This window comes from Erinaceus europaeus, chromosome 19 (genome assembly GCF_950295315.1).
Source record: "Erinaceus europaeus chromosome 19, mEriEur2.1, whole genome shotgun sequence".
NCBI classification, from domain to species: Eukaryota; Metazoa; Chordata; class Mammalia; order Eulipotyphla; family Erinaceidae; genus Erinaceus; species Erinaceus europaeus.
This window is the reverse complement of record NC_080180.1, coordinates 25,369,728-25,387,614: the sequence shown is the minus strand read 5'-3', so window position 1 is coordinate 25,387,614 and position 17,887 is coordinate 25,369,728. Positions and strand designations below refer to the sequence as shown.

General features: G+C 40.8%; 1 protein-coding gene across 13 annotated transcripts in view; it reads right to left on the bottom strand.

The window, feature by feature from the left end:
- The window catches only part of SRGAP2 (SLIT-ROBO Rho GTPase activating protein 2), a 290,047-nt gene that overhangs the window by 48,730 nt on the left and 223,430 nt on the right, over nt 1–17,887 (bottom strand). For 10 of the 13 annotated variants that reach the window (XM_060178745.1, XM_007523113.3, XM_060178755.1 and 7 more), the window contains 3 exons: nt 11,047–11,271; nt 6,912–7,013; nt 5,215–5,412 (listed from right to left, as the gene is read on the bottom strand). In XM_060178745.1, the coding sequence (XP_060034728.1) occupies nt 5,215–5,412; nt 6,912–7,013; nt 11,047–11,271 (525 nt within the window). The remainder of the gene's footprint in view (nt 1–5,214; nt 5,413–6,911; nt 7,014–11,046; nt 11,272–17,887) is intronic. The other 3 variants (XM_060178749.1, XM_060178757.1, XM_060178746.1) reach the window with 1 other exon arrangement.

Below are 17,887 nucleotides of genomic sequence, written 5' to 3'. Positions count from 1 at the left end.
AAAGGGAAACTAAAAGCAGGATCTGACTAAATCTAGAGTAGGGCACCAAAGTAAAAACCCTGTGGTGAGGGGGAGAGTGGACATTCGGCTTCCCGGGGCGGTACGGTGTGGGGGTGGGTGGGTGGGAGGGGATACAGTCTTTTGGTGGTGGGAATGGTGTCTTTGTACACTCCTATTAAACTGTAGTCATATAAATCACTAATTAATATGAGGGGAAAAATTGTATGTCTCGAACTTTTTAAAACACAGACGGTGTCTTTTTAATATATAGGCTGAGTCTTTGATATGTTGACTCTCTCAAAAGCCTAGACCAGGGAGAACAGAAGCAACCAGTGGCACAGCTACATATAAGATGTTGGATATTGTACAGCAAATCCTAACAAAGGGACTTTTCAAAGTTAACCCAATTACCAAATAATTTCATGATAACAATAACTATCCATTATCTTCTTGAACTCTAAGACAGCAGGAACCTCACATTTCCACTATAGAGCCTATATTTCCCCCAGTCCTGGAACCTTAGGGTGGGGAGCACTTTCCTGCATGCTTCTCTCAATTCATATCAAATAATATTGCACCCGCTGATCACAACCTAATCAATGCAATGAGTGCCACCTCAGCATACTTCACTTCAGACTGTGTCCAGAGACTTCAGGTGTGGAATGACAACCCTTCAACTTCATTACTCGGGTGAGACCTTTCCTTTCATAGTACTCTCTAATTCCATTCCTGGTGGTTCACTTCCTAACAAAGTCCCAAAACCTAGATATAGACCAGGTCCTATGAGATAGAGCATATGTTCACATGTATCCATAAACTAGGGCAAAATACATACCTGAATGCAAAGTACACAACAGTCTGCAGTGAGTACCCCCCAACACTTCATCTGCACTATTCCAGCCTTTAGGTCCATAATTGTTCAACAATTTGTTTGGCTTTGTATGTTAACTCTCTTTTCAGCCACCAGGTTCCGGATGCCAGCATGATGCCAACCAGACTTCGCTGGACAGACGACCCCAGCAGTATGTCCTGGAGCTCCACTTCCCCACACACCCACCCTACTAGGGAAAGAGAGAGGCAGGCTGGGAGTATGGATCGACCAGTCAATGCCCATGTTCAGTGGGGAAGCAATTACAGAAGCCAGACCTTCCACCTTCTGCAACCCACAATGACCTTGGGCCCATACTCCCAGAGGGATAAAGAATAGGAAAGCTATCAGTGGAGGGGATGGGATATAGAGATCTGGTGGTGGAAATTGTGTGGAGTTGTACCTCTCCTATCCTACAGTTTTTGTTTATGTCTCCTTTAAAAAAAAAAAAAGGATCCTGGTTCGAGTCCCTAATTCCCCATCTATAGAGGGGTTGCAGAAGTGGTGAAGCAGGTCTGCAGGTGTCTATCTTTCTCTCCCTCTTCTCCTTCTCTATTTCTCTCTGTCCTGTCCAACAACAAGGAAAGCAATAGTAACAACAATAACAACAATAACAACAATGATAAACAACAAGGGCTCCTCCAGGAGCAGTGGATTCATAGTGTAGGCACTGAGTCCCCGCAATAACCCTGGAGGCAAAAAAAAAAAAAAAAGGTTTCTAGAGCACTTGAATACATCTTCTCTCACTTTTCTTCCACAATGACTTTGTGCAATACACTGGGGGAATTATTATTTCCTCAACAGGTGAGATGATGATCTTGGGGATAGGAATGTCAAATAAACAGCTGACTGCATTAAGTCAGGAAACTGCAGTATCAGGGCTGTAACCCAGGCCTCTGGCTGGGTTCCTTAACTGTATCTTTCCTAGCTTCTCTATAGCCATCTGTGGAAACCTTAGGTACCTTGCTCCTCTCTCGTTGCAGTGTTCATCTGCTGGATCAAGTATCATCTCCCATGTCTAAAAAAGAGACAAAATGGCAGATTCCCTGAGTGTGATCTGTGGTGAATCACTGATGATATGTGAGGCACATGTGTGTATGTGTATGTGGGAAAGGGTAGAAGTGATTAAAATCCTGAACATTGTAATAGTTTTTCTTTTAATACATTAAAGAGATTGCAGAATGAGACAGCAAACCTATGTTTTACAGACAATATTGTTTAGGATAATGGTAGGAAGTAAAGGTCAAAGTTTTTTGAATCACTTCTACTCTAACTTTCTGTACAGTATAAATAGTTTACGATAAGATGTTTTTCTGTTTCATTAAAAAACAGAAACAAAAAATAACCCCATTTTCTTTGGTATGAACTCCTTGGCATACCCCAGATTCACCTCTGCACATCTCCATGGCAGCACTTCTCACAAAGCTTGTCACAGAGACTTATAACTTAAGATAGTCTTTCTCCAGAGGACCTCATCCCTGCGTCAAGAGATCATGGCATTCTTTCTGCTCTGCACCCCTAACACTCCCTATGTCAAAAAATACTACAAAGAAAAGATGTTGGCTGAGCTGATTAGGAATCCACCCTTCAATTTAGCTTCTTCAGCAGGATAGAGATAAAATGACTGTGACCAGAGTTCTGGTTTCAGCTCTTGTTGAAGACTTTGGACAAGCCACCCGTTTTCACTGGATCTTAAGTTTTATTTTTTTTAATTTAATCTTTTTTAATGCCAGTCAAAATTCTGAAAGAAGAGGGATGCAAATTTCTTCCTCTCATGTTTCTACTTGTAATTCCAGAGACCATTTTTTCATTCATGTTCATAGTTCACGAGTTAACTGTGGCTGTCACTTGGTGAACCATTAAAATAAATAACAAGTGGATAAAGAGGTATAATGGATTGCCTTTTTGGGTTTCATTAAATCCTGAAGGATTAAAAAAAAAGTGTTGACGTATGACCTGCATCCCTAATATGGAGATGGAAACAATGACTGGAAGTTTTCCATTTAGGTGAGAAGGGGAGGGGAAGGTAAAAACATGCTACAGTCCACAGGCCTGTTATATATCACTTCCCTACCCTGATGAGAAATCAGCACTCATCTGTAGGGAAGTAAAGCTATCTTTTAGTCTGGCCTTTTCAGGCATTGTTGCATCAGAAGGCCGCAGACACTACTCATCAGACACACAGAGAAAGGAACCAAAAAAGCATACGGCAAGAGAGGAATTCTTTTAAGTCTGGGCTGACCGTTAGAGTTTTAATTGCCTAGCCCACTCAAACATAGTCTTAGTTCTCCCACCTGAAATATGGACATATCTTTATCACATGGTTGCCAAAGAAATAGGGTTAACAAGTATGACTATGCTTTTATTATTAGCAGAGTCCAGTCACTAGCAGGAGACTCAAAAGTGGGCCAAGAGGTGGCTCAGCAGTAGAACACAAACCTTGCCTTGGGCACCACATACAATCTAGAGTTTCAAGACAAACACACACACACACACACACACACACACACACACACACAAACAAATAGGAGATCAGAAATGGAGGAGCAGGGCTTTGTTCTCTCTTATTAAAGAGACTGTCCATTATGCCTCAGTCACCTAGTCAACTGAGCTGAAAATAGTCCTTTTCTAAACTTCATTACTTTTAGTAACATTGAATCAAAGTAGGTTGCTGATCTTTGAAAAATAGTATGAAGTACAACAAATTTCAAATTTAATTTTCAAAGCCTCTTCCTTTTAAATGCATTCTTACTATGGGTACATATAACTCTTGGGATCTTGCTAATACTTTGGATTTAATCTATGTGAATCCAAGGCTATCATAAGCAGCCACCATGGGTGGGGGAGCAGTGAGCTCTGCTGAGTTAGCCCTGTGCACAAAGACACACAGATGTCATTTCTGTGGCTCTTTCCCCCCATCAGGGCATTTTTCCCTCTTCCAAGTCAATTTTTTAAACCAGGAAACAGCTGTCAGACAGAATATATAGTAGAGTTAAAAAGGAGCAAGTCTCTTCCCGATCTCCTTTAATTGACAGGACAGAGCTATTAATTCATTTGTACCCGCTTACCACACACTTACTGAGTGCCTGCAGAATACTAAGATACAAAAAAGACCTGGAACTAGCAGTTTCAAATCTAGTATTTAGCACAGCAGTGGCCAGTACACTAGCTCCTCCCCTATTATTTTACCTAGGTCTACCACCAACAATGCAGATGGCCTACCTTTGTTTATCAGCTGGAACCCTGTACCCCTCCCCTACACTGTCTCTCTACAAGGTAAAATACACAGAACAGTCATTTTTATAAGACTTTGATAATCCTTGGCTAAACAGTGAACATTATTGTCCATGAGCAAGGGACTGGTTAAATAAATGACGACATCTCCTTTCAAATAATGGAATCTTGTGGAATCTTTAAAAAAAAGAGGCAGGTCTTCTAATTTTTTTTCACTATTATAAAAATAGTATCCAAAAAATATTAAGTGAAAAGCAATGTGTAGAGCAGTTTGAGTGGTATACTTACCTCTATTTATATAGAGGTCAGTAAAACTACTTCCTTATAATTTTAATGCCATTCCAATTGTATTAAATGATACACAAACAGGTGTCTATTCACTTAATGTCTGTTGTTAAAGGACACAGAAGTTGGTTTTATCACTGGCAGAAAGGAGGTGAAATGAGGATCTGACATGAGGTGCTTGACTTTTATCTTTCTGAAATCTTCATATCATTTTTTAAAAATCTAATTTTAACAATCACAACGAGAATAAAAAAAAAATACTATGAAGAAAAGATGTTGGCTGAGCTGGTTTGGAATCTGCCCTTCAATTTAGCTTCTTCAGCAGGATAGAGATAAAATGACTGTGACCAGAGTTCTGGTTTCAGCTCTTGTTGAAGACTTTGGACAAGCCACCAGTTTTCACTGGATCTTAAGTTAAAGGATATCTGGCGATAGGAAATATACGGAATTTTACCCCTCTTATCTCACAATCTTGCTGATCATTATTTAATCACTAAAAAGAAAAGAGAGAGAAAAAAAAAGAATCAAAGAGAAATTTCCCCTGTCAAGATCCATTTGTAACTGAGAAGGAAAATTTCAAACAAAGGTCTATTAGCTGGTTTAAAAATTCTTAAAAATTAATAAATAAAAGCAAATGTACTTGATAGCTCCCCCCACCCACACACAATTTATACATATTCATGTTTTTAAATTAGGAATAATCTTCAGATATATCCAGCTGCAATCTATGACATGTAGAGACTACTCTATAGGTACTTGACAAGGGCTCTGGGTCTAAGTGTCACAATGTCTACTGGTGTGTGTTAGAGGCCACTGAGCTCCCTCACCGTAAAATAGAACTGTTCTGTCTCTTGCTGGTTGGCTCTCCTCTTGGCAATGCTTGGCTTGCTCATGAAAGTTTCTGAGACTGTGGACTTGACAGACTCCATAGAGTTGCTATACTGGAAGCAGTCAGACACATCAAAATCCTCCACAGTCACAATGTCCTGGATGGTTTGAAGAGTGGCTTCCATTGTCTTCTTTACCTGTCACAACAAGGGTCAACATAATGCATGAGAGAAAAAAGCAAAACAGCAGGGGATAGAGAAGTGAGAGAGGAGTGGACTGAAGACGGGGGTGGGAGGAGTTGTTGGTATCAGAAGGGACAATAATGCTTCACATGAACAAGACTCTGTTATACAGTGTTACCCTCTCCACTGAGGACCTAAAAACTGCCAGCACCTTTGTAGTATGCATTTGACCAAGATCTTTTTTATTAAAACCCACCTTTAAATTTTAATATTAGCTCTTGACTATAACGGAAGAACTAATGGAAGGAAACAAATTTAAACCAATCCCATCATACAAAGAGCTGGTCAAAATATCTTATCTGAGCTAAGAAGGAATTCACTAGGTAAAGCATATGCCTTAATGTGCACAGACTCTGGGTTTGAGACCTGGAATCACATGAGAGCACCATAGACAGCATGAGTATTGGAAGTGATCCATGAAGGGAAGTGGCATCTCTCTGTCTTTTCCTATCTTTTCTCTAAACTAAGAATGAAAAAGATGGCCTTGGGAGGCCCTGACACAACAAAAAGCATTAGTATAATAAAAAAATAAAATGTAGCTTGCAAGATAGTGCATTTGCTTTCTCATGGGCACAGCCCAGTTTCTCTGTCTCCTGTCACACTGAAGGAAGCTTCGGTGATGTGATCTCTTTCTCTCTGCCTGTCTGAAAAAGTCAGCCTGGAGTAGTGAAGTACCAGTGATGAACTTCCCCTTGTCTAAACACACACACACACACACACACACACACACACACACACACACACACACACACACACACACACACACTGTCTAGGTCCTGCAGTATCCCAGACTGCTAGTAACCTTCAAAAATTATCAAGTTTGTCTTTCCATTTGCAAACCAAGTGATCCTGATTTTTCCTGATTTGCTTGGTAAAGGTAAGGTTTCTTGAGATGTCAGGTAAGAAGTCATGTGAGCTCAAAAGAAAGAAGTTAGATAACCAATCATAATGGCTTTTTTTGAATTGGTTGTTGAAACAAATACAATGAATCCAAAGAAATATCACTCATCTCTAAGAGGCTGGAGATATCTGAAGTGTCAAAATCAAAAGGATTCTGTTTGAAAATGCTGGAAAAAGCCAAGTTTTAGAGGAATGATTTCAGAGATACAATATTGTTCACACAGCTGCCAAGTACCATTTTGATTAAATGTGCAAAGGGGGGAAAAAGCATTTTTTAAAATCTCAAAATAGAGCTCAACCTTTGGCAGTCCAAGAGCAACTTCCTGGAGTTCAAGGGCAGGATGTAGCAGAGGGGGGAAAATCCAAGCCTACATTTGCCTAGAAAATGTTTGTAGCAGCCTGGACATTCTCAGCATGCTCCTTCCACCTGCTCCCAGATGGATAGCAGAAAGACTGAGTAGGGAAATTCAAAGGGTGGCTCTAAGCTTCCTTCATAAGAACCTTACCAGGGAAACTCAAAGGGTGGCTCTAAGCTTCCTTAGGAAGAAACTTACCTCTTCATTCTCAATTTTCAGGGTGGATAAGCGAGACTGCAGTTGTTGGCACCTTTGTACCAGCTCACTCTGGACTGGCTGCTGGGTACAGAGCTGGGAAGCCTGCCAAAAGAAACCAATAACAGGTCAGGAAGAGGATACAGTCCTTTTGGCAGTCTCAGTGTCCCATTACTTTTAATAGAACTACTCATATTCAAGTTGTAATGCTCCCAGTTTCTGGATCTGAAGTCAAAGTACATGAAGCTCTTTCCAGACTTGATAGTACATGAGAGGAACGAGGAATTGGAAGCATTTGAAAAGACCAAGTTTCTCTCTTTGGAGTTCATGTATAGGCTGGTGCTTGGCAGTGGCAGATCTAGAGAGGCTGTGGCTCCACAGAAGTAGGAGTCAAGGAAATAGTGAATGCCTTGGGCAGCCCTGGCACCAGATACACTATACTTTGGCTCAGTGAGCATTTCCTGCTAGAGGTCCAAGCAACCGTTGGCCCCTCCCTCATCCCTCTTCATGAAAGCAGGACAGAAGTGGGTCAGGAGGCTAACTTGCTGCTGTTGGCAGTAGGCAAGTGTTTATAAATCTGGGCCATGCATGAAAAGCTCTGACTCAATGAGAGAAAGCGTGAAGCCAGGATTAAGTCCACAAGCAAAAAGTCCAGAGGGCCCAAAAGGGCAAGGGATGTAGTAGAGTCTGGTATTTTCAAAAAGCCATAATTTTACTCCAGTTCTTTACAAGAGCTACATATAAGAGGCTCACTTTACCCAAGGATCCATGTCAATAACTCCTGTGTGAAGGGATGGCTGATCTACTGTGGCCTGATGAGAGCATGACTGTGGCATGGACATGAGGTCACCCACAGTCCCCAGGATGACAGATGAGTAACAGAAGTTTGGCAGATTTAGAGGCAGAATCCACGTGAAGGCAGCTCCTGTCACCTTGCCACCATGTGTCCTTCAGCCTCTTGTATGAAGAGAGATGTGTACAGTACTGGTTTCCTCTTCCCCAGAAATGAGTGGGCACATTCTCATGTCCACAGACCATTTTCTTGCTTGAAAAAACAAAAATCTCTCTTCAAATGGAGAAGGCTGAGACTTGATCTTTCCTTCAACTGGCTTTTAAGTTTCTTTCTTTCTTTCTATTTATTTATTTATTTATTTATTTTTGCCTCCAGTTGCTTGGGGCTCAGTGCCGGCACTAGGAATCCACAGATTCTGGCACCTTTTTTTTTTTCCTTTCCTTTTTTATTTGACGGAGAGAAACTGAGAGGGGTGGGAAGGTAGAGAGAAGGAGAGAAAGACAGACACCTGGAGACCTGCTTCGCCACTTATGAAGTGTTCCCCCTGCAGGTGGGGAGCGGGAGCTCAAACCCAGATCACTGCCTGGCACCCTGATTTCCAACAGACTTGACCCCAGCTGAGAGGCTGATGTGAGCCAGCTGGTCTGAGCCATCATCTCTCAGATCTGAAGAGAGCTGACTTCACTCCAGCTCTTGGATAAGTAGACACAATAGAGAAAGTGGCCAGGTTGAGTTAGTGCCAAGAGTGAAACTCTCTGGCTGCCTGATGTCACTGGTCAGGCATCCTCAGGCCCACAAGAACTCTGGGGGCACCAAGAAAAGAGCCAAGGACCTCCTCCTACTGCATACATAGTAGAGGACCTAACATCAATTCATGTGGTAAGCACTCTAGAATATCAATGTACGGCTTTGGTCAATATGAGGGCTTCTGGTCAGAATGCCACCTGAACTTTTGTCCCCAGTTCAGAGACTTCAGGCACTTCCCTCTTGTTGCTTCTACAGTCTAGAAACAACACACACTGGAGGCAGACTGGCTGCAGAAACCAAGGAAGATTCACCCTCTCAACTCCATCCTTTTACAAGATCTAAGAGTGGCGCTAAACCCTGTCTGGCTTAGTCACTGATCAACTATATCACAAAAAGGAAAAGTTTAGGTAGAAGAGGGAATGATTGGTTTTTAAAGTAATCCAAACCTAGTAGGAAGTTATCCTGGAGAAGAAACCACATCTATGCCTGTTCCTTTAAGAAGCAATAGAGTTGCTGATGCATGCTTTGGCAGTGGTCCTCCATGAGGGTGTGAGGTAATGCATTCCAGCTGTGCTCTGGAGTATGGAAATGAGACTCCGACAGGGCTAGGAGGGGCAGAGGCCCCAGCATTTGGATTTCCCCTTTATGAAGACAAGCTGTTTGGCTCAGATGGCAACTCAGTCAACACCAGAAAATGGATCACTCAGCTGATTCCCAAGTCTCACTGATCATTGGAAGGAATCTCAGTAGCAGCTGGAGAAAGGGCTTGGAAGGCAAATTTGACCAGAAGCCAGGGCAGGTGAGGAATGGGGCTTCCTGGGGCTTGGTGACCCTTTTCCCTTACTCTAATTACACATGCTGCCATCTCATTTCCCCATCTGTTCAAATGCTGACATTTACTAAGTTATAGCAAAGGAAACAAACTCTAAATGCTTTGGTTTTCCCCAAGAAAGAAGAAAGAGAAAAAAAATCATGTCTACATTTCTGTCTTTAGGCTAGAATTGTCCCATTCTCCATAGTGGTCTACTGATAACAGAAAATCCTCTAGCTACACTTCAATAGTTGTTATACTGGAACGAGGTTTTTAAAGAATCTAGATGTTAATCCTAATGGGAGTACCAACCTTAGCGAGAGGACATTGTTGTTCTGGTTACCCAGCACCCATTCTTCCTCCTTTTGGTAACTAGGATCTGACTATCCTCTGGAGGAAATCCTCCAGTCCATGACTCAGTCCATTTGGAGGGAATTGACCCTCACTCAGGAGAAAGAAGCATGTGCCAATGAGCTGACTGATTGGCACATGATACCTAATCACAGCAACTGGCTCCAGGATAAGCATCACCTAGTCAGAACCAAGAGGACACAATGAGGCATTTGTGGGGAATTGTAGGAGAACACAGGCACTCTTTCTGATGGGTTTCAACATGTGAGTAGACAAGGCTGAGAATACAGTGACTTGCTTCCATAAGATAAGAGCCTGAAGAATGGAGTTGATATGGAGGATGTGGCACAGACAGAAGAACTGACTCGATAAAATTCCCACATTTAAATCCAACCACATCTGAAGAGCCATGCTAAACTTTGCTATTATAGAAGTCAATAATACATCTCTCTTGATTCAGACAGTAGGCTAAATCGTGGCTCCTACCCACACTGATTCGTATGTGCAACCACCAGAAGTGAAACCAAAAAATTCAGAGTAGCTTGGTTTAGTCACTGAAGATGCAGAGTCCAAAATAGGGTCACCATATTCATGTTTCTCTGCCTGGGTAACCAGCACTAGTCTGTTAGGAGCACACGTTAGCTCCTGCTCTTTCTATAGGTACCCAATCTTTTTGTTCAATAAACAAACAGAACTTTTCTATCACAATCTTCTAAACTCAAAAAAATAAGGTCCTTTAGAACTCTGCCAAATAACAAAATAAAAAAAAAAAACATATTGTTTGTCCCTCCCTCCCCATCAAAAGTCTTTAGTATTTGCTTTCACCTCAGCCCTCAATTCATGCAGCATCACTACTCAGAGTTGCATCTCTCCTCTAGATTTCCCACTCACATCTTCAGACTATGTCCCCATACTATTAGTTTTTAGAACACATCTGCCATTTTCCACATTCTTTGCTCCTGCTGGTCCATTTGAGTTCCTCTCCCTATGCATATTTCTTTATTTTAAAAAATACTTTTATTATCTTTATTTACTTATTTATTTATTGTGGATAGAGATAGCCAGAAATTGAGAGAGAAGGAAGTGATAGAGGGAGAGAGACAAAGAGACACCTGCAGCTCTGCCTCATCACTTGTGAAACTTTCCCCCTGCAGGTGGGGAACAGGGCTCAAACCTGGGTCCTTGTATACTGTAACATGTGCACCAAACCAGGTACGCCACCACCCGCCCCCCCTACATGCATATTTCTCGATCCTCCAGATATAAATTTCCTGAGGACTCTAATATGTACTTAGTATTAGTGAATAGGCATCACCCACCAGATAAGAAGCCAGTCTTCGATCCCTCTCTCTACAATAGTGTGGTCTCTGTAGTGAAGTTAGATACAAGTTAGCTCAAACTAGTCGTGGAGCACAGGAATGGGAAGAAGTCCTTACCATGTCTCCCATGTGGGGCTGGAACTCAAACTTCATAGGTGGGCAGAAGACACTGTTGTACATCTCCATGAGGCGCTGCTTGTCACTGGTGGCATCCAGATTTTCTACAGCATTCTCAATGGCATCCAGACCTTCATGCTTTGATTGCTCTAGATTCAACTCAGCAGAAAGGAAGGTGCGTAGTGCCCGGTTCAGGCTAGCGTGATAGCCCAAGTCACAACACTGCTGTGGGAGGAAAAGGAATGTGAGCCAACCACCACAGTCTCAAGGCTTGGAGGAAAGAGTGGATGGGTTCTAGGGTAGAGTTGACTAGGTCAATAAGACTGATGTGCAGTTGAAGATGGCTGGTATTCCAACCCCCAAGATGTGTGTGTGTGTGTGTGTGTGTGTGTGTGTGTCTGTGTCATTTTCTTGCTTCCAAGTTCAATGGCTGATAATAATTGACAATACAAAGCGGTTAGAAAGAAGAGTACTCACTAGAACAAAATGAAATTATTTGAATGTGTGCTATAAATAGTGCTACTTTGTAAGCATTTGACAAGTGTTGAGAGGAAAGAGAATCCTTTTCTATTTGGGAGTTTATCTGAGAGTACCATTATAAAACTCAACATTTAACATTAGGAAATCATGAGTGTTGCAAGAGCAATAATTTACATAACTCAAAACTTGGGGGAGGGCAGAACAGAGCTGACACTGCCAGTCATCACCCCCCACCATCTTAAAAAATTCTATAATAGGTCTCAGATGCAGACTAGAATTTTTGCAGCAAAACTCTACCTTATGGAAATAACATTTATAAGAACCCAATATTCAAAGCATAAGTCTTACTGGGGAAAATTCAGATTTCATAAAGAATTTGATTTTTTTAACAATAAAAATGTAAGAAAGAAGCAATAGTCCTTCAAAAAGTATGAACCAAGAAGTCAAGTAGCCTAGAAAAAGCCACTTCCCACCACTGAACCTGGATGCACAAAAGTTAAATGAGATGGGGTAAGTGGATTTCAGGTTGCAATCAGAGCTTTAAGGTTTTCTACCTCTACTTCTCAAGCTGCCTTGAGAAGGAGGTAAAAAAGCAGCCTATCTAGTAGGACTTGGAGCCTCCTGTTCCTGCTTCAATAAGTAGTTCTTCCTTCTCCTATTTAGCATACTGTAATTCAATGTAAGGTCTGATTTAAAGATAGAATTCTGATAAAAAAATTCTGAAAATCATTAGACTACAAGCAATCCCTAAAGTCCTCTTCAATAGTGCCATTCTGAAACTTTATGGCAATATTCCTCATTTCTCCCAAAGGACTCAGGGATCTAAATCCCTGCAGAAGAAATGCCAGAGAAGAATTCATGGATAGAGTAAGACCCATCTGTCTGATTGCTACTTTATTCCATAAGCAAGTATCTTGATGCAGCCTTTCCTTCTCCTCATGATTACACTGGAAGCTGTTACTATTGGGGAGAAAAAAGCATGTGACATGCCTCCCCCTTCCAGCATTTGACAAGAAGCTTAGAGACAGAGTGCCTGGCAATCTGGACTCTGGGTTCAGAGCCAACAGGCTCTGGCAGGTGCCTGGCTGCAGTGAAAGAATAGCAGTTACAGCTTAACTAGCGGCAGAAGATAGCAAGACATTAAATTCAGTAGGAAAGGAAGAACAAATGGAAATGAGACAAAAGCAGGTGATTGGAAGGCACATGCAGGGGCCCTTCTTTCTCTGGAGACAATGCTGTCCTATCCATGCTGCCTTTGAACCTTTAAACCCTTCCAGCTAGTCCATAATCTTGATGAATATAAGTAATGCTGACCATAGGGCTTAGCAAATGTGTGTGTGTGTGCACATGCACACACTCGAGTGCAGAATATGAGGGGTCAGAGTGCCTTTCAAATCTTTACATCCTTCTAGTAACTCCCTTCCTGCATCCTGTCTATCTCTATCCAATTCATACATTTATCATCTTACACCAACACTTTAGTTCCACTGTCCAAAAAAGACTTCTGCTATGCCATCCCCCTGATGAAAAATTTGTGATCTCTGATCTCAGTTTTTTTTTTTTCTAAACTGAAATCCATCTTCCGCTTGGAATATATTTTTTCCCCTCTTTTGAACTCCAATACCATTTCACTGAAGGGATGTTTTTTCAAAAAGACTACTGTCTTGAGGGCAGATTCCTCATGGAAATGTTTTAAATGTCTATTTACTAGGTGTGCTTACTATATGACAGATGGTATACTAAACACTACAGTGTAATCCAAATAACCTAGTGAGGTTGGTATATCTTATTTTTCAGAGTAGGAAGCTGAGCTCCAGTAAAATCAGATAGAGTGAGGTTAACAGTCAGAAGAATTTTAAAAAATTTTTATTTATAAAAAAGAAACACTGACAAAACCATAGGATAAGAGGGGTATAACTCCACACAATTCCCACCACCAGAATTCTGTATCACATCCCCTCCCTTGATAGCTTTCCTATTCTTTAACCCTCTGGAAGTCTCCAGTCTAACATCATCTCCCTCTAATTTCTTTATCAGGCTTCTCTGCTCTAATTCAATGACATGCTCTTCTTAAGTTAGGTTTTTAGAAAATCACAGGCATCTGGTAGAGTGCACATGTTATTATATGCAAGAATGGGAGTGGGTCCAAATCCACAATTCTCCACCTGCAGAGGGTAAGTTTCATGAGCAGTGTGGCAGGAGTCTCTTTATCTCTCCCTCTCTATACCCCCTTCCCTTCCCTCTCAATTTTTCTTTATTTATCAAAACAAGAAAGAAAAAAAAAAACTAAACAAAACAGAAAAGGTCAACTGGAGTGGTAAATTTGTTGTGTAAAAGCCCAGTGACAACCCTGGTGGCAAAAAAAAAAAAAAGTAATAGTAATAAAATAAAATAACATGAAAAAGAAAATATTAGGCCTCAAACCAGCTATATGACTGGGAGCAAGGTACTAACTTCTCTGAGCCCCAAGTGGATCCTGTGTGGCTGCTGCCAGGCAATATTTTTACATAGGCCTGGCACCACACCAAACACCAGTCTTTAATATTCCCCAGTCTTGACAGCATTCTCATCTCCTGAAATGTTTCCCACTCCTCTCACCTGCTCAGATGGGACCCAATCCTCAAATGCAAATCAAATTCCGAGTCCCTGGGAAATCAGCCAGTCTTGAAACCCTGGCTGCTAGTTGCCACTCAGAAAAAACACTGCAGCCCTCATGAGACAGACTATGCTTTCTCATTCTGTGACCTATCTTTTTTATACCACTCTAGTCAGAAGACAAGCTTCACAGATGACATTGTTAGTATCTTATTCTTCCTTTGTATTCCTCATGATAAAGCCTTGCTCAAAGCAGGCACTTAATAAACACCAGTTGATTGACTGATGCCAGGAGTACAGATTCCCGTGTCTCAGGAAGTAATCCACTTAGATTGAGTACTAATCTGAGTCAAGTGGGTTAATATGATCACTGAAGTCTTTTGCTTTGCTCACTCTGTATGGCCTACAGGGTGTTTTCTTGGTCTTGCATCTATTACATAGCTGTTTTATGACCTCTGCTTTTCTATACCTCCAGTCAACCTAAAAGATTTGGACAGGTTTTCAAGAACTTTGACTACCCATATATCTCTAGGGGCAATAGATAGAAACTGAGGCTTTAGCAAGAAGCAATTTCTGGGAAGGTTAGGTAAATGAGATTTTAATGTTCCATGCCTGCTCCTAGGAGTTTCAGTGAGTAGAGGCAGCACACTGTTTTGTTCACAAGGGAGGACAAAGTATACTTTCCATGGTTTCTGATGACTTCTGTGGCCATACTGGGCTCCCCTGACCATTTCTGGGTTATATAGATGTTTGATGAAAATGCTCTTGGGGAAATAAAATTTTTATAAGAATTTAATCATAGTCTATCCAGATGTGTAATGATTTGAGTTGACAGCTCATTAACCCTTTACCAGTTAATGCATTTACTCAGATAATCTAGAGAAGACCTAAAAGGGAGAAAGAGAAGAAAAAAAAAAAAGAAAGAAAAAGAAAAAGAAGGGGGGGGGGTCATGGCATCTACTGTAAGTCTACACAGAAGAGAAAAATGATTGCCCTTAGTAAAATTTCCTATATAGTGAGACAATACCCTCATATCACACTTGAAAGCACATGCTGTCACAGCTGCTTTATCCATGTCTGTAGCTTTTGTGACACCCTAGCTATGTGTAAAGACAATGTTCTTCATTCATCCATCTACTCCTGGGTTAAGAGACTCACAGGAGTATGGGGGAGGCAAAGGACACTCCTCTGAGTCCACAGTTCTTAGATCCTATCAAGTCAGCTCAGAGTATTTTTTGGCCCAACGTTAGTTTCCTTAGTGTGTGTCTGCTGCCACACATGGTTTCCTGCAGTTTGAGTTTAAATCTTTTACTCTATTATTAAAAGACACTGAAGGCTACTCTGTGTGTCACTGTGCTGCTGCTGACAAACACAATATTAATAATGTGTGTTGACAAAAATCATCTATTTTTTTAAAACTTATCCTCAATGCCTTAAGTACACACTGACCTGCAGCAATAAGGATAGCAATAGCACAGAACAAGACTCAGTCCAATGCTTAAAAGAAGTTCTTGATACTAACAAGATCGGAATACCAGGGCACTCAGACTCCTAGTAATCTCTCCTCTAATGATCCACTTTGACCTGTTTTATGGAACAGATTAGAAGAAAAAGAATCTGTAAAAAAATCTCCTGACATAAAAAAGAGTAATGTTAAGAACCTGCCTTCATAAGATAAAGGTATGAAATGCCATTAAAAAGAAGTCTGCAGTGGTCTGGGAGGTGGTGCAGTGGATAAAGCATTGGACTCTCAAGCATGAGGCCCTGAGTTCAATCCTGGCAGCACATGTGCCAGAGTGATGTCTGGTTCTTTCTCTCCTCCCATTTTTTTCATTAATAAATAAATTTTAAAAAGAAAAAGGAGGAGGTGGAAGAGGAGGAGGTAAAGAAGACGAGGGAGAAAAAGAAGAAAGAGAAGGAGAAGAAAGAAAAGAAGCAATCTGCAGTCTTCTAGTGTTCAGCTAGGGCACGGTTTGGGCAACTGTGAGTCAAGTCCAGGTTGATAGCTGGTCACATGAATTCTCAAATTGGTCTTGTTTTGTTGTTTGTTGCTTTGTTTTTCCTGGAGCAAGGTTAGCTTGCTTTCTCTCTCTTTTTTTTTTAGGGTTTTTTTAAATAAGGATTTTATTTATTAATGAGAAAGGAGGAGAAAGAGAAAGAACCAGATATCACTCTGGTACATGTGCTGCAAGGAATTAAACTTGGGACCTTATGCTTGAGAGTCCAATGTTTTATCCACTGTGCCACCTCCTGGACCACCTCTATCTTTTTTAAAAATAATTTTTTTTTTGGAAGTTGGGTGGTAGCACAGCGGGCAAAGCACAAGGACCGGTTAGAATCCCAGTTCAAGCCCCTGGCTCCCCACCTGCAGAGGAGTTGCTTCACAAGTGGTGAAGCAGGTCTGCAGGCATCTCTCTGTCTCTTTTCCTCTCTAGCTCCTCCTTCTCTCTCAATTTCTCTCTATCTCTATCCAATAACAAATAAATAAATTAAAAAAACAGTTTTTTCTTTAAAAAATGTATTTATTTATTATTGATAGAAACAGAAATTGAGAGGGGAGGGGGGCATAGAGGGAGAGAGACAGAGAAGCACCTGCAGCTTTGCTTTACCACTCATAAAGCTTTCCCCCTACAGGTGGGGATTGGGGGCTTGAACATGGGTCCTTGCACACTATAATGTTCACACTTAACTAGATGCACCACCATCTGGCAAAATAGTTATTTATTTATTTATTTATTTATTGTTTATAAGAAAGACACCAAAGCACATGAGACACCAAAGCACCAAGATAAAATAATATGGATGAAACTCAAAAGCATGCTGGGAAAAAGAAATCAAAAGTTAAAAGTATATACTGTATATATTGCATTTGGTTAAATTCTATAAAAGGCAAAAAAAAATTATGCTGAAGGACATCAGTAAAGTATTTGCTTTGGGGCCGGGGATTGACTGGGAAGAGAAAAAGCAACTTTCTAAGGTTTTGGAAATATTCTATAATTTGAAAGAAATTTAAGTTTTACATAACAAATTCAACTCTTAAAACTTAATAAGTCTGATCATTATATATACATTATATTTCAACTGGAACATAATTAACAGGCACAGAATGGAAAACATCATGGCTCAGGAAATCATCATCCTACTTCTTTCTTCAATGTGTTCTTCATGTAGTAAGCATTATTTGTATGCATTAAAGAGAAGATTGTTTCTTGTCCTCCTGGAGCATAGAGAGAATCTTGAGATATTCCTCTCTTCTTAACACAAACCTTTTGGGGCCCTTAGTCCACAGTAAGAATGCTTTTTTTTTTTTTTTTTTTAGAGATTTTACTTATTTATGAGAAAGATGGGAGGACAGAGAAAGAACCAGATATCACTCTGGCACATGTGCTGCTGGGGATCGAACTCTGGACCTCATGTTTGAGAGTCCAAAGCTTTATCACTGCGTCACCTTCTGGATCACAAGAATGCATTTTCTAATGTCACAACATATGGGTCACAACTCATGGGTGTGCAAATATAAATATATATGTATGTATATATGTGTGTGTGTATTATTTAACAACTATTTCACAAAATAAAAGTTAAAAATATTAGTAGGATGCATCCGAATATATTGCATTCCATTCCAGTTTACTCATTAAAAAAAACTCAAACTTCATGCACTTTGGTGCACAAGGATCTGGATTCAAGCTCCCAGGCCCCATGATAGGGGAGGGAAGCTTCATGAGTGGTGAAGCAAGACTGCCAATGTGTCTCATTCTCTCCC